This window comes from Lonchura striata, chromosome 2 (genome assembly GCF_046129695.1).
Source record: "Lonchura striata isolate bLonStr1 chromosome 2, bLonStr1.mat, whole genome shotgun sequence".
Lineage (NCBI taxonomy): Eukaryota > Metazoa > Chordata > Aves > Passeriformes > Estrildidae > Lonchura > Lonchura striata.
Genome location: NC_134604.1, coordinates 84,541,922 through 84,568,582, shown reverse-complemented (window position 1 = coordinate 84,568,582; position 26,661 = coordinate 84,541,922). Strand labels below are relative to the sequence as shown.

Sequence of the window (26,661 nt, the reverse complement as noted above, 5' to 3'; positions counted from 1 at the left end):
CTTATTAATATTCAGCAGGAGAAATATTGGTCAGCTGCGTGTGCATTCAGAATGCATCTCATTTTGTGGCTGGGTGCAGGACAGTGAAGTGTCTGGAGGAGAAGCCTTATGAGAGGCAGCTGAGAACACTTGGTTTGTTCAGCCTGGAGGAGACTGAGGGGAGACCTCATTGTGGTCTTCAACATCCTCCTGAGGGGAAGTGGAGGGGCAAGGACCATCCTTCACTCTTGTGACCAGTGACAGGACTCAAGGATATGGCATAAAGCTGAGTCACGGGAAGTTTAGGTTGGATATCAGGAAAAAGTTTTTTACTCAGAAGCTGGTTGGGCACTGCAGTTCCCCAGGGAAGTGGTCACAGCACCAACCTGCTCGAGTGCAAGTGTTTGGACAATGTTCTCAGGCACATAGTGTGACTATTGGGATGGCCTGGGCAGGGCCAAGAGTTGGGCTTTATGATCCTCACAGGTCCCTTCAAACTCAGCATAGCCTACAATTCTACAAAACGAAATAGCAAGAATTTAAATTCCTGTCTGTGTATAAAAATACACACTAACACATACACTCCTTAAGGGTGTAAACAGCAACCAAACAGATATTTGGAGTAGGACAAGTGGTTTCAAGCTGGGGTAGAGGGAAGAGGATGATGGTATGATGATGCAAAGGCAAAAAGGTAAAAAAATACATGGACAAAGGAGCTCTGAGAAATGTAAAATGGGGGGGTGGGGTGTCAAATTTTATCCTTTGACTAGCATTTGTAAATCTAAAAAGCATGAATCAAGATATTTGATAAAAGCCAAAAATATCTAAATAAAGAAGGCTAAACTAGGGTTTTTTTCAATGCCATGACTACTTTTTAATTACTTCTGGACACAGTGTAAATTTAAATTTCATCATGTAATTAAAAGCCCCTTACAGGATGGAAATTCTGCCTATCTCCTTCTCTCACAACACAAATGCAGGAATACAAGTGCACTTGGTAATGACAAGTATGTCAACAAGCTCACTGAAGTCACATGGTTAATTTTAACCTTGCTTCTCCAGTAGTGCCCATAAAGCATTTCTTGGTGCAATCTTGGTGATACTGTACTAACACCATCAGAAAAATAAGATGCAACGCTGTAAAAAGTATGATTCAATATAGCCAACTTCAAGCACATTCATTTAAGAAAAAGAAGCCCAAGAAGATGAAATACCGCTCTATTTTCTGTAGGCTTTGAATAACCACTTCAATGAGTTTCCTCTTTTTTTCTCCCCATACCTAGGGCTGAACACCTGGACCTCATATCATGTAAGATGTTAAAACCTGAAATATCTTCAGAAAAGTGAGATAAAAGAAGGTAGTAAACAAGGATTTTCAGGAAGAAACAGAGGAACTGCTTTATGACTGTACCCAACCTGGTATGAATACAACAGGCGGAAGATATTTTAAGGGAGCATTCATGTAAAAAAGGAATAGTTTAACAGTGGTATCATGAAAGAGCTGAATATGAAATAGAAGAACACTAAGATGCAAGAGAAAGAAAAAACACCTTAAAGTCAAAGAATAACTTATGCATGTATGTATTATTATCTTATGTACTCTTACAGTACTTGGAATGTAAGACCATTACAAAAAAATAAGAAAAAAACACTATGATATCTTTGCCCTGTTCTGACAGCACAGTGATCTCAGCATAAATGAGACCTAGGGAAAGCATTTTGCTCCTCTGAACTTGTGCCAGGATGACAAAACAAGCATGGAGTGGAGGGGCACATGAAGTACTGTTTCTCAACACATTTAATGAGCAGGTTTTTCTCCGTGCCCTCACAAATCTCTTAGCTCTTATGGGGGAGGGGTGTCACAAGGCCCACTGACCTACATTAGCCTGAAGTTCAACACCAAGATTCCCCACACTTGGCAAAATAAGATTGTATTACAGCACTTCTAAAACATACAGTGTCTAATATCTAGTTACTATTTTCATAATGTAAGGCTGTAAATCATTCAACTCAGTAGAAATACTTCAGTGTACTGACCTGAAACACTGACTTTAAATGCCTCTTCAGTTCTTTCTGTAACATAACCCCAAATCTCCACCTCTGAATTATATCTTACTTGTAAAGGAATATAAACCATAAATGAAGACATGGTAAATCTTTAATTCTTACTTGATCAGCAATTATATATTTAAGAAACAACTCTCCTTTTTAAAATTCCTTCATGGTTATGACAAGGAAATGTTTAAAAGTTTATTTTTTGAAGGATAACAGAAGAAATGCTTAAAACAGTTCTCATTTTATGAAATATTAACAGAAAGTATCAGAATGGAACTGATGCTGTAGTTTTTTTCAAAATTAATTACCAAGCAACAAAAACTAGGATGGCTCAAAAGGCAGCTATATATCAGACAACTGCAAAACAAAAATTAACAAGGTAATCTAGAATCAGGAACAAAAGCCACACTTGCAGTTTATTTATACAATAAATGCATTTATTGCATAAATAAACCACAAGCATGTTCATAGCACTGTTTAAGGATTTTTGTCACAGCTAGGTGATACAAACTTCAAGCACAAATGGTAACAGAGACCAAGGAATAAAAATCTATTTCTGACAAATTATTCACACATTATTTTAATACTTCTCTATAGTATGGTTTATTGCCATGTGTATGGATTCTTGTTCTAGAAATAACTACAAGACAAAGTTATTACTTTCTGAAAACTCCAAACACACATACATCCTTTTTATTTTGAAAAACTGCTTCTTCAATATTTAAAAAAATAATTGGAGGGTGAGCTTAAACACCAAGTGTTGTTTCAAACACTTCAGTCAGCTGGAAGAAATTTGGTAAGATCTTTGACATATAGATTACCATTCTGTAAAACAGTTTTATTTTACTTTTCAGCAACACACATTAAATAAGAATATAAGACATAAGTAATTTGACCTTCAGCTCACATCTCTCTAACACATTCAATTCTCGCTCTCTTCCACTGTAGTGGCAATTCTTGTCATTCCTGATATACTGCAAGATGCTGTCCTACTACTACCAGAGTGACAGCAAATCCATCTGTCCTCCTGTCCTCAAGGAAAGGGAGCAAGCAGGCTGGCACAGAGCAGAGGACAGCAGACTGGCAGCTGACCTGTGGCTCCACAGAAACAATTATCTCCCCTAGCAAACACAGCTACACAGATGCAGATTCTGGCACTGAAGAGATAATACTTTTCCCAGGGATCTTCAAGTGCTTCTGGGTGAGGAAAAAAGACAAGTGACACAACAGATGTCTCTGAAGTTTGTACATGCCAACATCTGAATCAGGCAATATCATGTACCAGGAACTGTAAAATAAACTACTGAACTGAGGCTTCTTCTGATCTGCTATTTTTAAACATGGACAATTTTAGACAATGAACCGTAGCTCTACAGTAGCAAACAGCCATGAACTTCAACTGGCTTCAGTATCAAAAGTAGTATTTTATAGACCCCTACACGAAGATGTGAACACACAAACTGCTTTTTCACTGCCACCACAGGTGCAATTACTGTCAGCAAAGGTGAGGACAGTTAACTGAACTAACCATTGCAACCTTCATCCCACGATTCACACAAATCTATCTACCAGATCATGAAGCCAAAGAAAAATCACTCATTAAACCATTACTGCCTGCAGAAAATTCAGGTTTCAGAAACTAAGCAATTTCTTTATCTTGTCTGCTGTGGGAACTCAAAATGTTTCTCAAACATTTTTAGAGGTTCCAGGCCGTGGTTAGACACAGTCTGGACCCCAGCAGGCAGCTGGATTTAGCTGTAATTTCGAGTTTGAACCATGGAATGAATTACCAACTTTGAAGGTGGAACAAGCAGTCACAAAGTGCTAAATAGTATAGTAAATGTAGTCACAAAGTAGAGGGAAATATTTTTTGGTAGTGTACAGGGGGGTTTTAGTACATGTACAGGGGGGTTTTTACTTTGTACATGGGGGTCAGAAGTTCTAAGATGGAGGAAAGTGGGCTGAACCCATCCTTCTTCTTTCTTCTTCCTTACCTCCATGTTCTTGATGATGTTGGCACTCCAGATTGGTTTAGAATAGAAAAACACTTAGTAACGTAGGTAATAGGTATTGGGGAATAATTGTAAACATGTTATACGTAATATATCTTATAAAAGATAGCAGCAGCCCTAGGCGGGGAGAGAGGAGAAGAAGACACCGGACAGTCAGGGTGTCAGGAGTGTATGCGTCTCTGCCTGGGCCGCTGACCAAAGGGCCACAGCCCGAGAACTTAATCTGTTAGATAACTAGCAATAAAACATCTTCAGACCGAACAAGAAGAGACTGCGGAGTTTTCCTTTGGGAACACGGGTTGGAGGAGAAGCTCTACCACCACACGAGAACCCCAGCCAAACCCGGGGTTCTCACAGTCTGCAACTGAAAAGAAATATTCTGAAGACATTGGAACTTTTCACTGGGTAACTTCATTTATTGCAAATGGGTCTATCATTCCTTCAAGCAGCCTGACAGGGGAAAATTGACTCTTCAAGTCAAGAGTCCAATTAAACCTGAAATTAATTACAGCAAATGTCTAATTTCAATCACAGTTAAACCACATATCCAACTTATTTCACTAACCTAAGAGCTGCATACGTCAGCAAGTACACTTGATACAAATACTTCCTGATGCTACAAAAGAAGTGATCAATATACATAATGTCAGTGAAAATGACCAAAACAGCTGTGATACCTGGTTGTTTACCCCACACCCAACTCTCAACAATTGATTTGGCCCTGTAAGTGGGCAGTGGAGTCTCTTCTTCATCTTTCTTTTCTTTGTCATTCTGCTCTTCTTTCTTCGATAAAGTTTGGCATTCAGTGCTATCATCTAAAGAAAACAAAAGGGAAGGGAAAAAAAAGACCAGTCAAGTTACCTTCAAGTCAGGTTGGAATTCAGATCTAGATTAGAAATACCCACAAGCTTATAGAACTATTGTCTATCATTAAGAGAACATGGTGGGGGAAAGTAGTATTTTACCATGTTAACTGTTACAAGTCAACAGGTCATTTCATAACACAGTGACCTTACAATCCAGAAATCACCTCTGTAACCTCTTCAGGATGATGATCATTTTATATAAATACCATCATGTAAAGGATTTGCAATACACAGTACTGCAAAGAAGGCACTTGAAGTCAGATTGTGCTCTCAACTATCTGTATTGTTGTAGCATTTACTTGGTTTTATATTCCATTTCCAAGAATAAAAAGACAGCAATAGCCTGTTTTTCAAAATCAAGGAGAGCTGTACATAGGCATTTAAACATTTACACTACTTTTATGCAGCAGTATGTCAACATCTGCAAAACAACTAGCATCTTAATAATTACTGGCAAGTACTGAAAATAATACCACCATTTTCTGCCTAAGCAATGAAACAGCATGTGCAATCCTTTTGAAACTACTTTCACAAAGTCAGAACACAGACATTAGTCACTCATCTCTATAATCAAAGGCTGCCTGAAAGTCTCAATTCTCGAAATGGAGTAGAACTAGACAGCTGGAAGTTTCTCTTTATTTATATTGGGATTATAGATTTCCATATCCATACCTCCAGTCAGTTCATTGCATAGGATTACCTTGCAATTGAGAGACACATGGCCAGCTACTTTCCTTACCCTAACCTTCTTTTCAAGCCATACCACTCAAAATTTCTTAAGTCCAGCATTTGAAATTTGCCCATGAAGAGTTTAGTTCCAGCCTTTTTTACCTGGCTCCTAGAATTGATCAATCCTTCATTCCTATCTCCCAGTCTAGTCCAGAATGTCCCAGCCACAACTCAACAGATAAGCACTAGTATTTTGGTTTTTTTTTTTCCTTTCCCACCCCACGAAAATAATGCATTTGTACCAGTATATATCAGAAGAAAATAATAAGCAAGAGGTTTACATCAGCAGCCAGACATGGAACATCTACTGCAGCCTGCCTCACACTCATGGAGTGAGATCAAAGGCTCTCATTATCTCAGAATGTACAAAATACACCTATCACAATGTACAAGTACATTCAGCTATTCTTTCCATCTAGCCTAACATAAAATTAATGCTTAATCTGGCTGGAACTGGAGCTATGATTGCCTCTTTGTTATTTTTTTTTTTTTAACTGGAGACAATAAGACCTCCCAAAATAAAGTTCTTTTGGGGTGCCTTAATTACACAAATTTTAAATTAAAGCACTGTTTCCTGACCTGTAACTGACAGGTGCTCAGGAGGTGGAAGATGAAGACTGAAGGGCATGAAAAAAAGGAAAGGAGGCATAATTGCAGTATCCATGACAAGCTGAGATTGCAGGTCAAGGAAGAGATAGCAAAGTCACTTGAGAACAGGAAAATGCAATTTGGAGAGAGTTCTTGTAAGTGGCAAACAGAATCTGTGTCCCTCAAACACTAAGGAACAGCCTGTGAGTCACCAGTTTGATAACAATGTCCAAAATGTGATTCAATCCAGCTGTTTCTTTCCAAAGGCACAAGCAAATAACATGAAAAGTACAGAACTCATAGACCAAGGATCCTGCTCAGCCCCAGTGGCTCACAGTATTACCACAGTAACACCATAATCTCACTGTTTCTCCACTCACCCACATGTCTAGAGACATACTTTGCAGGGTCTGGAATTTTAGTTAGTGGGTAGAAGGATGCTGTGCCAACACCCAATTTACAGGCAGCTGCAGCAGAACTTGTCACGCTTTTTAAAAGATCCTTGGCAAAGGATGACAACCAAGGGCTACAAACCTAGTCATTTTATCAAACTCCTCACTGCAAATAGAGAAGATCCTAATCCAGGTGGGAATTGAAGCTTTGTATGGAATAAAAACAACTCTGGCATGTAAATCCACAGGAGGATTTTTTTTTTTTTAAATTGTCTGTATGAACCAAGAAGAGGAGCAATAAGAGAAAAAGTAGGAAGGAAATGAGCTAAAAATCACATTAAAAGACCATGTCAAATTGTTTCACAAAGACAGTTCACTAAACTTGCAAAAAAACACTTGCCATATAACAGACAAAGCTGGTATCAATCTAGATTGAAAGCACCAACACAGACATCATAATTTTGGAAGTTCTTTATGCTTCATGAAAGATTTTTAAACAGGAAGACCCAAAGATTTTTCAGAAAGAAGGGCAGGGAGGAGAAATTATCTTGAGCAAAGTCAGAACAGACCAAAGTAACAAGTAGGAAGACAGTTCTCAAAACAATGAATGCAAAAGTACAGTGCAGTGTGTCAACAAGATTTAACTTAATTTTGTGAATATTGTGGTGGGGGAAACAGCTCCCTACAAGACCTTTCTCTTCATCAAGTTTTAGTATACAAACACTTCACTGAGGCACTTAGGCACAGCCAGCAGTCAAAAGTGAGCAACTGAAGTAAACCTTCTCAGCAAGAAATCAGGTCCCAAATCAAACCATGGCAGCTCACCATGTGTGTACTGTATTGCACAGCCATGGCTTAATCTGGTATAAACCGAGGATAAAAAGGAAGTACTAAAAATGGAACTTACATTTCATAATCAATGAGGGAAAAAAACTGACACTGCATAGTGTCCTCCACCACCTGTTCTAGTATGGTCTTGTGCTGCTCTGAAATGCCAATGAACTCATGTGGTTGGGAATCCCTCCACTGCAAGAGAAAGCCTGCAACAGTTTCCCTACAGATTTTGATGGGATAAAGTCACACGGGATGTGCTTTAGCAAAGGGCTGTATCTCACAACCTCCCTAAACCAGTATTTGGTAGTCCCAGATCCAGAAAACATTTCAGATGCAATATATTTTCTGTCAAAAATCCTCGAATTTTTACACACACACACATATATATTTACATACACAAAATTGATAGTTATTTGTGAGGGAAAGATATGCTTTACCATTTGAAACCGTATTTATACAGCCTTCTAGGTTAGATGATAAGATTCTGATCTCCTAACCCTAATCAGAAATAAATTTTCTTTTCTTCCCTGGTATACCATTTTTTAAAATGCATTAAATCATTTTTAATTTACAATAGAGCATTCTACACATCTGAAATCAAACCATCCAACAGAGTGACTAAAGACTTCCCTAACAACCCACAGCTGGGTCAGGGGAAAGCTGAAGAGAAAAGTGCCACTTCTCACTTCTAACAAGTTCTCCTTTACACAAAACAGGAGGCTCAAAGCAAGAGCCAGCCCACATCCCTACACACTACTACAGTTTGATTTATACCATGGTCTGCACAGCAACCACCATAACCAATTCCCACATGCTGTTATTCTTGTCATAAATATTTTGTTTCTGCCAGCCTCACTGGAACTGCTTGTGGCATTTGGACTTCATTTAACCTGCTTGCAGGTGCAACGCTGCATGAGGTTTGTGTATTTAGAGGCAACAGGCAGAGAAAGGTCCAACTTTAAGGAAAGGGGAAACAGAAGAGGAAGCCCATAGTGTTTGCCAAAGGCAGGATGGAGCTATGAAGCTGACTATTTTATATTTTTTGTCCTGGAACTTAAAACAGCTAATTGAAACATAATTTTCCACCTATGAAGTTTGAGGAATCAAAAAGAAATAAAAAATATCAACCCACAAAAGAGACCTGTGTGTCTTAAAGAGACTGGTATTGTCTTAAATTTTTACAAGTAGCAGTTCTCTGACTTGAAAATTTAGCATGAATAATATTATTTAATACTTTTTATTATTTTCACAATATAAATTCCTATATACAAGTTATTAATCTAATCCAAATTTCCTGAGGGCAGCCTGATTGTCTTTGAAATACATGCAATGCTGTAAGTGCACCTCTATTTGGACATCACTACTGTCACAGCTGTATCCTCAGATGGTACTTGGAAACATACAAACACATTCTGTTGAACACATTTATCAAACATGCTTTTCTTAAAGTGCCATGAATTCAAAACAAAGACCTTATTCCTAACCAAACATTCTTGCTAACAGGAGAAAAGCATGCACTACTTCTATATTCTTCCTAGAGAGAATGTTTTTTGCTATCAATAGCATGTTCTCCCAGTCTACTGCCACTGCTAATATCCACTGGCAAAATGAAGTGCCTCTTCTAAACAGTCCAGTCAGCAGCAAGAGACCTAGAGCACTAGTGAAGAAATAGACTTACAGTGGATGGGCTTAAATCAAAACTTCTTAAAAAAGACTGAATAAAAGGGACTACATAGAGCAACCACTCTTGTTCATCTCCAGATTAGTCAATTTAGCAGCAAATTCTGAATATTGACATTAATCTATACTGCTTTTCATATAAAACCACTCGGTTTTATATAAATCTCATTACTTGTGTGTACTTTTCCCTCTCCTCTTGAATTATATTTTCAGATCATTTATGCAAAAAAGCAAGTACCAACTAAACAGACATAAATACTTTATATTTTCATTTCATGAAACTTAACTTGAGCTACAAGTTCACAGGTGCAAACTGAACATCAGCTTTTCTGGTTCCATGATCAAACACACAACCTCACTGACAGTGACCAAAAATAGCCTTGATTAGCCTTTTTTTCTCTGAAAACTCAAGCCTGGTAAGCAAGATAGCTGTATTTTAGAATCCTGCAGGCCAACAATAGCATTTATGAAAACTAACTTCACTGAAACAGTTCATAGATTAATCCTAAGAGTTAAAAGCCGGAAAAAGCTGTTATTTAAATTTCTGAACTACTGCAGTGTTTCAAGAAATATGTAGAAGAACATACACCATCCAGCTGTGGAAAGGAACAGGTGTGATCTATGCTATGTAATACCGTCACTTAACTTCTCCAGAAGCAAAGACAAGTGGAATGTGGCATTTTAGTTTTTACCTTTGTTACTCACCATACAAGTCTATTTTAACTGGCACTAAAATAAACTAATTTTCCCCAAGACGGTAACTGCTAAGTGATCTCCCAGGCTTTATCTCAACTCCCAAGCTTTTATATTTTATTTTCTCCCTCTGACCCATCAAGGAGGGGCAGTAAGCAAGGAGCTGGAAGGAAATCTGGGCACCTGGCTAAGGTCAACCCACCACAATACAGAACTGGAAACAACAAATAGCAGTCTGCCTTCACCACCACCACACTATGTACATGAGAAAGCTTTCAAAAGCCCCATCAAAGCTTGGACATCTTAGAGTAACATAAAAGACTTATTTATACAATGAAGTATCAGAAACTACTTTTAAATAAGTGGTCTGCAGTCTTTAACATTTCATACCTTTTTGAACCTTCTAAGACTTGTACATACATACATGCAGCATTAAAATAAAAAATTCTCGTTGTTCAGAATAAGTGTGCTAAGTGTGAACAAACAAAGTCACAGATGATTGACTTAGCACTTCTGGATTTCTACTTCATAGTGCTGACTATATTTTGCATCAGAAGTGACAGATTGTATTTTCCTAGCTGATATTTCAAAGATTACCCTGAAAATTAAAAATAATTATACTATAGCATCTCTCTATAAGCTTTCTCAGAATTACTAAAAGCACTAAAGCATTATAACTAAAAATCTCAATTCTCTCCAGCTACTTGCTATAACGATATCGGAAAAACAGTTTTCTGTCAAAAAACTAGCACAAGTACAACTCTAAAACCATGAAAAGATGTAAGTATCCAGCATGAAAAGATCAATTCATCTATTTCATTTGCAAAAAAGAAAATACATATATATACATATATAAAATATCCTTCAGTATTACAGATGTTTGTTATCCTTCTTCTACATGAAAACTAAGTGTGCTGAATTGTTATACCACAACCACAACACCTCTATCATGAGCTGTCAGTGAATGGGAAAGCATTTCCTACAATTCCTTTAGGAGGTAATACTTCCTTTTATTGCAACAAGTTTACAATGTCTGTTATAACTACACATGCAAACTATTATCCCACCTCCACTCATTTCATGAGCAGCTTTGTAGTAGCCTTCCTGATAAGATCACCTGTATTTTCACCCAGTGTCAACAATAATATTCCAAGGGGCCAGCAGCATACGGAAGACAGAGTTTTCTAACTCTGAAACAGTTAGGAGCATAACCTGATTTTTACTACAGCATGCAGCCACTAATAACCTACAAAGCTTATACTCTTGATAAGTAAATGTATAATTCATTCTTTTCATAAATTATTTACTGCTATCTTACTTCCTGTAAAAATTACCTCCTCTAATGAAAAACACATCCATTTCCCCTATTTTTAAAGGAGGCATACTATAGGTATGAAAAAATTGTCTATGTGAGTAATTGGTTTGAAATATCATGTCTATCCCACAGTACAGTTCAGAAAGTAATAGATGCCAAAAAAATAGTTCACTCTTAACAAAGGTAGCATTTCTACCCATCTCCTTGTTTATCAGGAAATCTTACAAATTACTGACAGAACTTATCTGACCATTTGGTGAGTCCATTTCAGCCAGATCAGGAAACAAATATTTTTCTTTCTGACTAGTCTAATTTTCTGTTCAATACAGAGTCAAAAGAGCACCACTTCTGTGGTAAAGATGAAAAAAAAAAGCAAAAATACAATCATCCCATTCCAGCATTGCCCATCACAAAACAAAATCCACCCCTACCAAAGTAATCTCTCTAAGCAGATGTATTACTCTGCCATTTGCAATATTTGCAGTGATAGGACTGCTCTGAAGTACACTGGAAAACTTAAAATAACACGCTCAACATTCTCAGGCAGATTGTGGACAGTTGTTAAGCTGACCTTTCAGTCACTTTCTGAAGACTGTAAACAAAATTAGAAATAGCAGTATCAGCTTTATCCCATTCCTCAGTCCACTTCCTTTAAACGAAGTCTACAGCTGTAAACACACAAAGCATACCAAACAAAAAGACACTGCCAAGCCTCTCTCATAGTAACATGCCTAGTTATGAAGTAAAATTTCACAAGGCTAGAACACAGTTAAGACTTCATTTGGAAGTTTGGACATTACCTTTTCATACACTTTTTAGAAATTGCTTTCAATTGTATTTAATTCAAAACATTAACACCTGCAAATTGTATAGACAGGTGATGATAAACAACTTTTGTGACAGTATGAAAGCTGAATTCCATTTTCAACATCACAATGAAAGAACAAAAACAAATTAAAAGACATTTAAAATTCATACCTTTTCTTGGAGGTAGTTCACCACTCTGTATTAATTCTGTTCCAGGATATACAATCTCTCCATCTTTTACCATTTCATTCCACAAGCCACACAATCCATCTCGTGTAAAAGCAAGCTGTTAAAAATAATACATTACATAGAGTTACACACACTTTTCTCTCAAGGCAACTCAAGCTAACACTTAAAACACACCTGATTTTATACATCATCCCAGAAGAACACACATGTACCATCTCATGGAAAATGAGATTTTATGTGTGTGTGTGTGTATGACAAAGATTTAAAAAAATCTTCAGAATCCTTGATTGTCTAGCTATGCTATTTTCAGGTTAAAAGAGCAAAATGGTAAATTTTAGATAGGTTCAAGTCCAGCAAAATTAACTTTTTTTTGGTGACAAATTCTCATCAAAAGCATGGATTTGGTCACCTCAGAACTAACCACCCGTTCAAGAGGACATCAGCTGGGGGGGGGCAGGGAGAACGTGTGGGGAGTCCTTTTTCTCTTCAGGAAAAGCTATTTAAACAAAGTCAAGCTGCATAAAATCCCAAGACAGAGAAGCTCACAGTCCTCTTGCCAACCAGCAACTGAAGAGCTGGGCATCTTAACCAGAATGATGACATCAAGGCACAGATTTGTAAATGAATTCAGCCAGTTCAATCTGGTCCTGCTGTGCAAAGCATCTCTCACAACCCTCCCTCTTCTTTCCAATTGCTACAATGCTTCCTCTCCCACGAAGAACCAGATTATGGACTGGATCAAGCCTAAAACCTGCTGCACCCAGAGAAGAGCAAAGGGCTGCCTCAGCCCAGGTCAGCTCCCAATGCACTTTGTGTTCAAGAGGACAAATACTGGCAACAGAACATAGACTCTGCTAGCTGGAAACACTTACAAAAGGACTGGCTGTAACACAAGTCTCCTAATGATTTAGGAATTTGCATCTCCCTTGGAGAATTCTAATGACCAGGATAACTTCTCTTCCATAGATGTTGTTCTTTTGCTTTATAAAACACTACAGAACAAGTATCTACATCCCAAGTGAATTCCATAATAACCAGGCTGTCATTCACAACTGTATAGCATAAGGGAGGAGGGCAGGACAAAAAACTGAAAAACAGAATACTTTCTGCATACCACAGTGGTGCAATGGACAACATTTAAAAAAAAATAAATCAACACCACAAAAAAATTTTTAGAAAAGAAAAAAAAATACACCACCTGCTGAAGGCTCATTCAGAAGCCTCTGTGTGTTATGTAACTAGCATTCAAATCTGAAGTGTTTTAACTGAGAGGTAATACAAAGACATGGCTTACAACAACTGCCATAAAATATTTACCACTACACTAAAGTCCACTTGCCTGAAGAAAATAGCTCAAAATAAAATCAGTATATTATAATGATTAAGGATTACAGGTTTTAAGAGACACATCCACCATCAGGGCAGAGATTTGCTGATCCAGCTCATCTCAGAACAGGAGTTAAAAGACAAGACTCTAACACACTAAATGACCATAGTAATTTCTTGACTTCATATTGCATCCTTCAGAAATCCACTCCAACACATACCAATGACTTTCATAGTTCTTCTTTCAGCATAAAATGAGTTGACACATTGTACTTGTCTGTCGCTTACTATTGCCTGACCAGGGACAGAATCATGCAGTGTGAGCAAGATATTATTCACTTTACCCATGATTTATCAATTGTACAGCACCAGAATCAAACTCTGAGCATGCTTTACTGAAAGGTATAGTCCCTGTTCCTCAGGGTTACATAGCACAAAGAGCTTTTGCAAAGATTTGTGTTTTGCTAAAAGCTTTACATTTGGCTTCATTTTTTAAAAATTGGAATAATCTGAAGTTGAATTTCAATAATGAAAAAAATCATTCATCATTAACTGATTTTCTCAATTGTTCCCAGTCTATGAATATTTCTACAAAAAATGGTGTTCACTTTTTCCTTCTTTAGATGTGGTCATACACTTTAGTGAGACACCTAAGGAATTTACTTTTCATAGGTTTTTTCTTGTGTAAAAAAAGTAAAACAGTTGTTTCACTGATTTTGGTTCATATAGCGGTGATAGATTACTTTTTTAAACTTTCACTTGTTAAATGCTAACCTATGGTAAAATAGAAGCTTGAAAAATAGCAAGTGAGGCAACCCTCCAGATGGGTTGCATAATAAATTATAGTTTTCACAAATTTATGATCTTTTGCTAATAAACTGTCTTTTTCACACATTTTACTTTAAATTCTCAGATCACCTTGGTATGGAAAAATAGAATTCTCACAGCCTACAGAATCTACATGTCTCCAGGCTTTAAATGCCAGAGTCTTAATAATGTAACACTGTTCTATTTCAGAAAACTTGCTTATTACTTTTGAAAGCATTCATACAAAGCAGAATCAGGAACTGTTTCCTCCACTTCAACCTCTAATCCTTTTACATGGCACAAAGTTCACTCAACTCTTTCGTGCAACTAAAAACTGAAAAAGTAAACAAAATTTCTTTGGCCTTGGGTTTGGTTCAGAGTCTTATCAAAGTAACTTTTTCTTGGTATGTTGCAAAAAGATAGAGGAACCACCAAGACTACGGGTCACAGAGTTCCACCGCCCTCTCCAAATCCCATAAGCAGCCTTCAGATAAACAATTTTGCCTACTATTCAGGTTGTAGTTAACATTTTGTCAGCAGTATCTCTGATGGGGGAAGGGAAAAAGGAGACCAGTTTGAAAGTAAAGAAACACTGGACTGACTTTACAACAATAATCAAACCAACCAACTGAACAGATAATTAAGAAATAGTATTTACAACAAATTCATCTGTCATAACAGGGCAAGTTAATTTCAGCTGTAACAAAATTACTATTAATCCACCCAACACTCAGCAGGCATCTAGCATTTGCTATATATATTAGCCAAAAGTGAAAGAAAAGTCTGAGTTTAAGTGATAAATTATTTAAGCAATTTTGTTTTCATTATCTCAAAATTACATAATCATAATAGAAAATTTACAGGTCCCTTAAGATAAATATTTCTTTTAGCCAACAGAAATGAGGAGGAGCGGTTGATACAAGAGAGGGTCGTGCTGACATCCAGAGGGCCCTTGACAAGCTGGAGAAATGGGGTGACCTCATGAAGCTAAACCTCATGAAGAAGTACAAAGCCCTACAGCTGGAGAGGAACAGCCTCAAGTATCAGTACAGGTCCAGTGCTGGGCTCAGTGTGACAGACATGGAAGAAAAGGAGAGAGCCCAGCAAAAAATCATGAAAACTATTAAGGGACTGGAACAGCCTTTTTATGAGGAAAGGCAGAAAGAAACAAATTGGAAGGAAACCTCATCAATACACATATATTTTTATATATATATAATAGATCTATAGAGAGATATATAAAAATCTATATAATAGATATAGATTATACATATCATATATATAATATATAATCTATATTTTATATAGAAATTATATATCTCATATATATAATATAGATAAAATACATAATCTATACATATATTTTTATATATATAAAATCTGAAGGGAAAGTGTAAAAAAGATGTATTCCAGGCTTTGCTCAGTGGTACCCAGTGACAGGACCAGAGGGAGTCGGCATAAACTGAAACACAGGAGCTTCCCTCTGACCACGACGAAACATTTTCTCTGTGAGAGAGTGACCAAGCACTGGCACAAGGTGCCCAGGGAAGTTGTAGATGTCTGATTTTTGAAGATATTCAAGAGACATTCAAACACAGACCTGGGCACTTGACTCTAGGCGGCCCTGCTTGAACAGGGGAGTTAGACCAGATGACTTCCAGAGGTCCCTTCCAATCTCAAACATTTGTGACCCTGTGAAACTTGCAGCTGAAGATAACACTCCTCTGTGTAGCAGAAAAGTGTCTGCTTTAACTTCCCAATCCTGCTTTTTTTTCTTCCTATAGTATTTTATGACTTTCTTCCTTTGCTCCCACCAATACCTCTCACATTCAGTCATTCATAAAGAATCTATGAATACATCTCAGCATTCAAAGTAGAACTAAAACTTTGTTCAGAACAAAAAAAAAAAAGTACTTCCTCCACTAAATTATTTGAAGAATGTTCACAAGGTGGTACAGGGCAAGAGAAGAAAAACACACTCGGTATCTTCATGGTTCCTAACATACTGGAGTTCCAAACACCAGGGCAGCTACTTGTGTTTTATAAAGTCTCTCTCACTAGACTGATTCATACGAATATCTTTCCCTCTAACAATTTAGTAACTGCATTTGCACATGTTTAAAGGGATGAACTTAAACTCAGTAAGTTAACAAATTAAGAATAATGAAGTTTTCACTGAACTTTTGCAACTGACAACAGTACCAGAGATGCATCCTCTCTAAATCTCCCCCCAAGGCCCTGCTTGCCCCACCACGCATACACTTCCCTCCAAGCACCAGGACAGCAGCGGCTCTATGCTCCATTACTACTATCCACTGCCTTGCGACTTTGGCCCATGTTCCTACTCATTCCCCGTGCTAAAAATCTCCCTTGTCCTTTCCCATGACATCTCCTGACCTCTTCTCAATCCCCACCTCCTACACATCTCACCTTCAGAAACCCCAAGCCTCTTCCATCATTTGTCACACTTTCTCATCCCCAGACCACGTCTTGATCCCTGCACTTGAAATCCATGTATCTCAACAAATCCATACTTCCCACGCAGACCTAAGGTTCAGCCCTGCTCACTTAATCCCAAACTAAAAACACAAGGGCCTAAGGAGACTTTAAAGTGAACTTCTGCTGTGAACTGGACTGCCTCCACTCTAATCTTTTGTTAATCTTATCTCTGCAGTAGAACTGTAATTTATTCTGTCTGGTACAACATCTGATTAAGTCCAAGGGGTATCTAGTTTGGTTACTGACATATGCTGCTGCCAACCTCCAACAGGGCTGGCAGTGAAATTCCTGTCCATCCCCATCAACTCTAGACAATAAGACCCTGGCATTAACATTTCCTTCCATTTCAAGAAAATTAAATCTTGCAACCATAACTGGGTAAGCTCCTGAGACTTCTCAGAGCACTGCTACAATTTTGCTTTCAGTAAGTTACTTTAAGAATAATCAGCAGTTCTGATTTTGTTTTGAAGTCAACATATTTTAATTAGACAAACTCTGTAATACATTAGATTATGTTCTCAAGGTAGTTTCATAAACTTTCCTGCAAAAACCACAGAAGCCTTCATAAAAGTTAACTTGAACTCAAAAAAAAAAAAAAAAAAAAAAGCCAGGAAAATAAAATGACACAAAAAGACGAGGATTGATTTAGGTAGGATTCCTGGTTATATAATTGCACTGGAAATTTAAGAAACTGACTTCATAACCATAGAACATCAATATGGATTTAAAATATAAGCTACTTAAACAATCTTCACTTCAGAATTGCCAAGGGTAGTGGAGAATCTGTTCTTCTATTCACTTATTTTTAAAATGCAGCCAGTGGCTAATGCAAAGACTACATGGAAAAACTTCTCTTGCTAGAAAAATACTTAAGTGAAAAACACTTTCAGCCCAGCAGTTGTCAAGAAAATCACAGAAGAATAAGTCCTTTACTGAGTCTCTCTTTTGTTTTTGCTTTTTTGAATCCATTCAATTTGTGTTTCCTTTTTCATTGTTGTCTTAGTATTTTGTCTTAGCTTCCTTCCTTCCCTGCTGAACGAGGCATGCCCTGAGATCACAGCTGCTTATCACACCTATGCAGAGCACAGTGCAACATCACTAGACCTAAACACAGTGCTCAAGAGCTCAGACAGCAAAATCAGAAAGTTCAGCAGCCCCACATTACTTCAACAGATTTGGGGATAAACTAGAAACATCCCCATAATAGCAGGGTGTTAGTCTTCCACTTGCTGGAAAAGTTAACAGGTAATAGCTATATACAAATAAAAATTATGCAATTCCCTCAAACTTAGAAACTATGCATCTGAAGGATAGCTCTGAGTCCAAATATTTAACCTGTGTGTGAAATCTAATTTCTCTAACCTATCACACCATATACGGTGTTTTTCCCTCCATTTGGAAATCTATTATCTAGGAGAGACAGCATTACTTCATTTTTAAGACAACTTTTACAAATTGGTATTGACAAGTTCACTTCTTTTAAATACAAAGAAGTCCTCATTTGCTGTTTGCTGTAAGAAATTCCAAATAAACCCTTCATTTTTTTGATCAGAAAACCAAAACAAAAAAGAAGATTAACAGGAAAGCAACAAAATAGAGAAGGCAACTTTCACCAACTTCTTGATTTTAATAGCCAAGACATCATTTCTTTACATGATCTTCTCACAAGACACTGATCTCAATGTTGGAAGGTCGGATTTTCAAGGAAATCAAAATGACAAATGTAACTTTGAAGGAAGAGTAAAAAGGTTTTAAACCAATGCAATTCTTAAAGGTGGCTATTTAATTTCAAAAAACTGATTTTCATCTCCATGGCAAAAGATAATGACAGAAATAGTCTGCCAACCATGAACTCAATGAAAAGTGATGGAAATGCCTCATGTTCTTCTTGCAGACAGCTCTAGTACCTCGACTGTTGCCGAAAGTTTTTCTCCACACTACAGGAAAATGAAAGTTTTTCCCTCTAACTCCTGCTATTAAGCACAACAGTTCTCCACAGGATCCAGAATAAGCAGCCTAATTAAACTCCATTTGAACACACACATGCACCCCATTAGCTCACAGCAATTCTAGTTTTTAGTTATTCATCCATCACTAATTAAAGGTCTCTGCATAAGATTCTAATTTAGTTGTACAGTACATTTATTTAATCAGAATTATTTCAAGCACAGTTTGATTCCACAAACTGGGTACCTAGGTTTAAGTCAACAATTTTAATCTTCCCTTTTTATAATAAAGGATGTCTTCCTTAGAAAGCAGTCATTGAAACTACAAATCCCCCATTATACACAATGTTTGCTATAAATGTGATGGTTTCTACTAGTAATAGTCATCAATAGCTAGATGTTTTCAATGTATTAATTCAAATCCCAATAAATAACTTTAAAATTTAAATATACACTAACTTTTCAAGCTACTGTATTAAGAATAACACATGAAAAAGTGGCCTGCACTAAAATTCACCTATTTTACAGCTCCATAGGACTATTTCATTAATTGGGATACTATACACATCCTGTTGCTATGTCATAGGAGAACATACTACATATTGTATACTGATGTTCTCATATTCAGCTGAACTACCCTGATTTTTCAGCTGCTGTAACAGTTTGGTTTTTTCAGATAGCAGAGTATCTTATTTTGCTCCACAAATTTAGATTTTTTAAAGTAAAATAAATGTTTGAGTGCTTCAAAATTACACTAGTAGCCATAAATCACACAAATACACAGTTTGTAAAAAGATATGGAGCAGTTACAGGTTGCATTTGGATCTTTGTAGAGCACTTTGGCTTCCTAAAATGGTATTGTTCAGTTTCAGAAAAATTAATGTAAGTTAAAAAAATTGTGAAGATACAGTTCCACCGATATTTCACATCACACTAGGTAATCGTGCAGGCCAGAGGCTCACTGCTACTAAAAAAGGACTCGTGCCTTTGACAGTCACTTAAGAGCAGTAATAACATGCTACATCACACTGCCTTTGTCTCACAGCAGTAACGTCCCAAAACTGAGTAAGAACATTTAAATCTGGCCTGGACACCAGTTGCAACAGGTGATTAACGCAAGCCATGTTACAATCCACATGTCATTATTTTCTTATTGTATCAATACCACAACATAACACTTATTAATGCAAATAGTACTAGAATATCGTGTATTACACTATTCATGCAACATCTTCTTGAGCTATAATAAAAAGAATACGATAATTTTCGGGGAGATTTCATTGGCTTAATCTACAATAACTGCCTGTTATCAAGTCTAAAAAACAAACTCTGGCAAGAGTGACAACAGAAAAAAATAAAAAAAAAAAAGTACTTTGGAGACTATTAGGCCATCAAATGAAACCATTTTACTTCCAATCCTAGCTATACACCCCAATTTTTGTAGCAGCAGAATTTATTTTAAAAACTAATAAGCCTCTGTATGTCTCCTAAGCTAATTCCCCGGAATAATTCCATTTCTCCAAGGACTGTCACCTCCTCATTCTTGAACTGCTGTCCACTGAGAAGTTAAAAATGTATCTACAAAGTAAGGAGTTCCAGGGTCCAATGCCAAACAATTTGTAGTCATCTTAATCCTTTCACATAAATTTAGTGTGTCTTCTTCAAACCTCTCTCTCATAATATTGTGTTCACCTTTTCAATTCCTGCTGACAGCCTCTTGAGCATCAATAGGACTCTTCTATAGCTGAGCAGTAAAAACATGCACATTAAGAAATCTATATATTCATTACACATAGAACTTAAAGGATTAAGACACAGGATTTATACCTATTAAAAAAATAGCCACACACAGCTAGGTCACGCTAACCAGCCAGTAGCTAAAATAATCATTCACGTAGTAGAAAAATTCTCCAGAGCCCAAAACCCCTTTCCTTTACAGAAGGCATCTGCCATTTAATACATTAAAAGATGCTACTCAAGATTCACATGCTCAATTTTTCAAAATACTGAACACAGGCACCCAATTACGAGTTCTGTGATGAGGACCTGTGTAATACCAAAAACAGGTAACCTAATAAGAAAATTATATTATACCCAGGAGGCCTAGCTTGTCTTCAGATTCCAGAGAAGTGATGTTTGCATCCAGCAGACGACAAATCGTTATTGTTCTCTTATTTCATTATTCTCATCATTTTGACTACAGCTTGATTGGAAGAAAAAAAAAGTACTCTGGCAATTAGAGTCTAACTTGTTATTACACATAAAGAACTCATATAAGTAAGAGCATTTATTCATAGAAATATGCTGCAAATGACTTTTATTCTTAAAAGGAATTCTTGTAACACATCAACTAAACTACAGTCTCATAAATCACAAATATTTTGCTGCATTTATACAAACAACTGAAAATAACCCCTAAAACTTTGGATGACAACTGAAACCCTCCTATGAAAAGCTTAAATAAATAGGGAGAAAAAAGAGGGATGTAGAAAAAAGGCACTGCAAAAAGGAAAAATCTGATAAATCACATGAACAGTCATATTTTTCATCCCCTATAATACAGAAGAAAAAAAAGGCAATGCATAGTCAGCAGGTGTTGCAAACAAAGGTTGCCACTTTTTCGGATAAATTTTCCTGTACTCAAAAATCACTGAAGCAATAGACTTGTAATCTAAAGGCCACCCTTCTGAAAACAAAAAAATACTTCTTAATATGCTTATCTCCAAAATGTTGTATAGCATCTTTATTTACTATATTAGAAAAAACATCTGACTTTAGTCTGAAACTTTTACTTAGGTAGGAACTAAAGATGAAAATAGAATTAATCTAGCCAAATCAAGAGCAAGCCCTGTCATTTCATAGCATTTACATTCAAGACCTACTACATAATGGAACCTCTTAGGCTATATCTGTCACTTCTGATTCCAATTTATCTTGTTTGATCTAAAATACTGGAGAAGGCTGCTTTCGAATCACAGCTGCATGGGGGAAAATCCTTGTCTAACCATAAGAACTCAACTCAAGCATGTAGGCTATCAGTAGGTAATCTGGGATAAAGCCACAAAGATGGAATTTGTAGAGTTTTTCAGGACCACTATCATTAACAGTAAGAAAAGAATAACGCTGGCTGGCCCATCCCAAAAATAATTTCACAGTTTTGAGTTGAAACTAAGAAAGGGTACTTGAAGTAAGACATCTATATGCAACATCTGGGTAAAGGAAGGTAAACAGACAAGGACTTAATCTAGCTACTCATTTCATCTAAAACAAACATAACTGACCCAAACTATTCTATTTCTTTATATTTTCCACTTATTCTTAATGCCTGAATTGGGAAAACATGTTAATATACTCCTCTTCCTCATATCATGCAACTATCCTAAATGAAGAAATCCTCTAAGACAAAAGAAAATTTTCACCAAATACTGGTATATTTCAATGAAGACCACTTCCATTTCAACCTTGTACCTTTGACAAAAAATTCAAAAAGGACAAAATTTAAGGAAACCCTCTACTCATAATGTAAACAACTACAGCAAAATCTAATTTGAATTCTTCAAATTATAAATTACATTTCCATCATCTTTCGCTTCAGTTCTCCTGTGCATTAAAACTGTTAGCTCGTATGCAGACAAGACATTTAGCAACAGCCTAAATAAGAATTTATAGTTCTAGCAGAAATGCCACATACTCTGCTAGGAGCTTTGACACTCAGCAAAGATAAATATATGTAGCCCAGCTTGTTTCAAAGCAGAAGGGACTGGACTGAAAATGCAGATCTATCTGCAGATCAAAATAACTTGGTGTTTCTTCAAAACCACTTATAAATCAGCATACTTGGGAAATCCTGTAAACTACTTCAAGAGCTGTAATCTTCTATTTGTCAGCTTTTTGGACTAAAAGCATCCTTGAACAGCACCTGAAAGGTCACAATGCAATATGACCACCAAAGTCCTTACCTGCAAGTCTGTCTTCAACCATTTGGAGTCAAACCTTGCTTGAGCAGACAGACAAAAAGAATCAGAAGACATGTTTCCTTCTTCAGCCTACTCTCCAGGCTGGCTGAAAAAAAAAAAAAAAAAAAAAAAAAAAAAAAAAAAAAAAAGACAATCTAGCACATGAAGTAAACCACAGAAGGTTATTTTTGCTCACACTAGGACGGCTTCTACTTGATTACTTGATTTTTAAAATGTATCATGAAGAAGAACCTCCCTCGTCCACATCCCCTAAATTTGCACGGGCAGAGGAACACGCATTAGGAATACTACCTGAACCTAGAAAAAAGCCTCCACATCCCTTCCCTATCACACCCGTGGGAAGGAAGCCTCCCTTCTGCTGCACCAAGCCACACCAAAGGCCTTAACGCTGCCCCTCAGCCCCGTAAGTGGTGCATGAAATAAATAATTGATCGCAGATTACGCAAGCCGCAGGCCAACATAAAGCGATTATCAGGGTCACCCGCACCCCCTCCTCCCGGCGGCGGCCGAGCCCGGGGGCTCCCCTCTCCGGGAGCATCCCGCCCCCGCGCCGCCGGCCCGCTGCCACCGCCCCTGCCGGCCGCCGGCCGCCGCTCCCCCGCCCGGGCCGGCCCGGGGACAGGCGGGAGCGGCACAGCCCCGCCCGGGCCGGCCCGGGGACAGGCGGGAGCGGCACAGCCCCGCCCGGGCCGGCCCGGGGACAGGCGGGAGCGGCACAGCCCCGCCGGGGCGGGGGCGCCGCGCACGGCGCGGGGGCCGCCGCTGCCCCGCCTGTGCCCCCGCGGGGCTCCGGGATGGCAGCGGGGGCCGCGCTCCCTCCGCCGCCTGCCCTGCCGCCCCCGCCCCGAGCCCGGCGGGGCCGCCGGGGGATCACACTCACCGAGCGGCAGCGGCGGCTCCGCTCTCGCTCCACCGCCGCCCGCTCGGCCCCGGGTAATCCTCGCCCCTCCTTCCCTCGCCCGCCCACCCCCCACCCCTCCGCCGGCGGAGCGCTCCCGACCCCTCCCTCGCTCCTCCGCTACTGGAGACGGGGAAAGCTCGGCCCCCGTACGCCAGCGGAACTCCCTGCCAATCGGGAGAGCGGCGGGAGGCGGGACATCCTGTCCCGCAGCGGGGCGGGGAGCGGCCGGGGCCGCGGGCAGGCGGGCGGGGCCGCGCCGGTAGTAACGGAGATCAGAGCATCCTTACAGCCGGGATACTGAGATTAACAAAAAAAAAAAAAAAAAAATTAAAAAAAGGTTATTTAAATCATTGAGAGGGCATCTGCAAACTGCACTGTTGATTTCTTAAAAAAAAAAAGTAGCTTTTAAATGTTTCAGACGAGAAAGGTTAGTAACGAGTAGCTCGGAGGCAAACAGAATCACAGGGTGGGTAAGGTTGGAGGGGACCACACTGGGGCGTCTGGTCCAGCCTCCCTGCTCAAGCAGGGTCATCCTAGAGCACGCGGGCACAGGATTGTGTGTCTCTCTCTGGGCACATTCAGAGCCCGCCTTGCTGCGTTCCTGTGTAACCTGCTCTAGGTGACCCTGCCTTGGCAGAGCTGTTGGACTGGATGACCTCCAAAGTCTTTGCCAGCCCTAATAATACTGTGATTCTGATCGTCCTGATGCTTCCTGGATATCTGCAACGAAGGGGACTCCACAGCCCCTCTGCACAATCTGTTCCAGTGCAAGGTCATCCACACAGTAAAGAAACTCATTCAGATGGATCTTCCTGTGCATAAATTTCTGCCCATCTCTGGTTTTGTAAGTAAAGACCAATACAAAGAAGACATGAGTAACTCTGCCTGCTCTGGGTCTTCTGTAACCAGGGAAGGAATAGAGGCTGGGGACAGTAAAGTGATGCCACTAGACATGAAGGAATAAGGATGCTGGGGAATAAAGTGTGAACTTGCTAATGGTAGGCAATGACAGGAGTCTGGAGGCAAATGAGAGAAACTTAAGGTAGAAACTGCTCTGAGGCAAATAATCATCCTTCAGCATAAGTTTGTTGAGGATGAATAGTAGTAGTTTGAAATTCTAATTAATCAAAAGTCAAGTTTCTCACAATACTTAGACTCCTGTTCCCTGGCAGCTAAGGAATTAGGAATGTAGAGTAAGACTTGGCAGATGGGACTATCATTGGCTTCGGCCAACATGAAGCCACAGACTGAATGTCAATGAAATGCTAACAGAACTGAGACCATTTGCTGGCATTTAGGCAAAGGTACACAACACTTAGTTGTTATTATGTAAGAAGCATTGTAATAAAACAGGGAATTTGATTCTCTGGGCTTCATTTTCAAAGTAAAAAAAGCAACCATGACCTACTTGGTTAGTCTGTCATTTATCACAGACCACTCTTGAATCAAGATACAGTAGGCACTTCAAGTAAAATACTCTATAAAACTTCTGAAATGCCTCAAAATTTATATTAAAATATAGAAATACTCAATTTCCTCAAGTTACTCGTAGAAATTTTTAAATACGGACTTTCAAAACCAAAAGTAGTTTCCTTTGAAAAATGCTCCCAAATGCCTACATGTTAGCGCACCAGGATGGGAAACAGTTTACTCTTGTCTTACCTGGCAGACTGAAAATGTAAGAAAGTAGTCATATTGACATAATCCAGATAGGGATAAAAACTGCTTTGAAACATAAGGATTAAGGGACAAACAAATAAAGCAGATGTCATAATGGGAGTCTAATATAGGTCACCCAGCCAGGATGGCAACACTGATTGAATAATTCTTTAAGGAACTAAGGGAAACCTCTAAATCTACTATCCTTGTCCTTATGGCAGACTTCAACTTGCCAGATGTTAACTGGGAGTACCACACAGCCAGTACAAACAGGTCCAGAAGTTTCCTAAAACACCCAGACAATAACTTCTTGATGCCAGTATTAAGGCAGCTGACTAGGAAAGGTGCCCTCCTTGATTTTTCAGTTTGCTAATTGAGAGGGTGTCATGAGTGAGGTGTGATTGGTGGCTGTTTTGGCAGCAGTAATCCCAAAGCAACCCAGTTTAAATTCTCAGTTGGCAGAATGAAAAGTACCATCAAAACTTCACCTCTGGATATGAGGAGAGCAGACTTCAAGCTGTTCAGGGAAAATCCTGTGAAAATCCTTTTGAAGGTGCAGGAGTCCATCACTGTCCTGATTTTCAAGCAGGGTAAGAGGGATGGCCCTGGTAACTACAGGTCCATCAGTTTCATTGCTGTACATCATTCAGCTGGATAAACACATGCAATGGGTGAGCAAATGGCTCATGGGTCAGACAAAAGGTTATAATCAGGCTTGTGACCTGTCACTAGTGGAGTTTGGCAGGGCTCCATTTTCAGATCAGTGCTCTTCAATATTTTCATAAATGACTTTGAATACTAAGTGAGTTTGCCAGTGATGCTAAATTGGAAGGAGTTGTGGACTCTGCCAAAGACAGAGAGACCTTGCAGAGAGATCTTGAAAAATCAGAGGGCTGGGCAATGAATTTCAACAAGGACAAATGCCAGATTCTACACCTGAGATGGGGCAACCCTGGATGTGCATCCCAAGTGGAGAACAAGATGCTGGAGAGCAGCAGGAGATCTGGGGGTCCTGGTTGATGGCAAGTTGAACATGAGTCAGCAGTGCCATGGGCCAGCTGTGTCCTGGGGAGCATCAGGCACAGCATCACCAGCTGGGCAAGGGAGGGGATTGTCCTGCTCTGCTCTGCTCTGCTCTGGAGCAGCTTCACCTTGAATATTGTATGCGTTTTTTGGGCACTGCAATATAGAAAAGGTATCAAGCTCTTAGAGAGTGTCCAAAGGAGAGACACAGTGATGGTGAAGGACCTTGAGGGGAAGTTGTATGAGTAGGGCCTGAGGTCACTTTGTCTCTTCAGCCAGAAAAGGAGACTGAGAGGAGACCTCACTGCAGTCTACAACTTCCTCATAAGGGAAAGAGGAGGGGCAGACACAGTTCTTTGTGTTGGCTAGTGACAAGTCCCAAGG

At 38.8% G+C, this 26,661-nt stretch overlaps 1 protein-coding gene across 4 annotated transcripts in view; it reads right to left on the bottom strand.

Moving 5' to 3' along the window:
- Nucleotides 1-23,676, bottom strand: part of HERC2 (HECT and RLD domain containing E3 ubiquitin protein ligase 2) — a 103,544-nt gene extending 79,868 nt beyond the window's left edge. For 2 of the 4 annotated variants that reach the window (XM_077781525.1, XM_077781527.1), the window contains exons 1-4: nt 23,575-23,676; nt 22,677-22,779; nt 12,122-12,236; nt 4,724-4,861 (exon numbers count right to left, since the gene is read on the bottom strand). In XM_077781525.1, coding sequence (XP_077637651.1) covers nt 4,724-4,861; nt 12,122-12,236; nt 22,677-22,748 — 325 coding nt within the window. In that variant the 5' untranslated portion in view covers nt 22,749-22,779; nt 23,575-23,676. Of the gene's footprint in view, nt 1-4,723; nt 4,862-12,121; nt 12,237-12,548; nt 12,880-22,676; nt 22,780-23,574 lie in introns of those variants that run through there. The other 2 variants (XM_077781526.1, XM_031504129.2) reach the window with 2 other exon arrangements.
- Between the last annotated feature and the right edge of the window lie 2,985 nt (nt 23,677-26,661).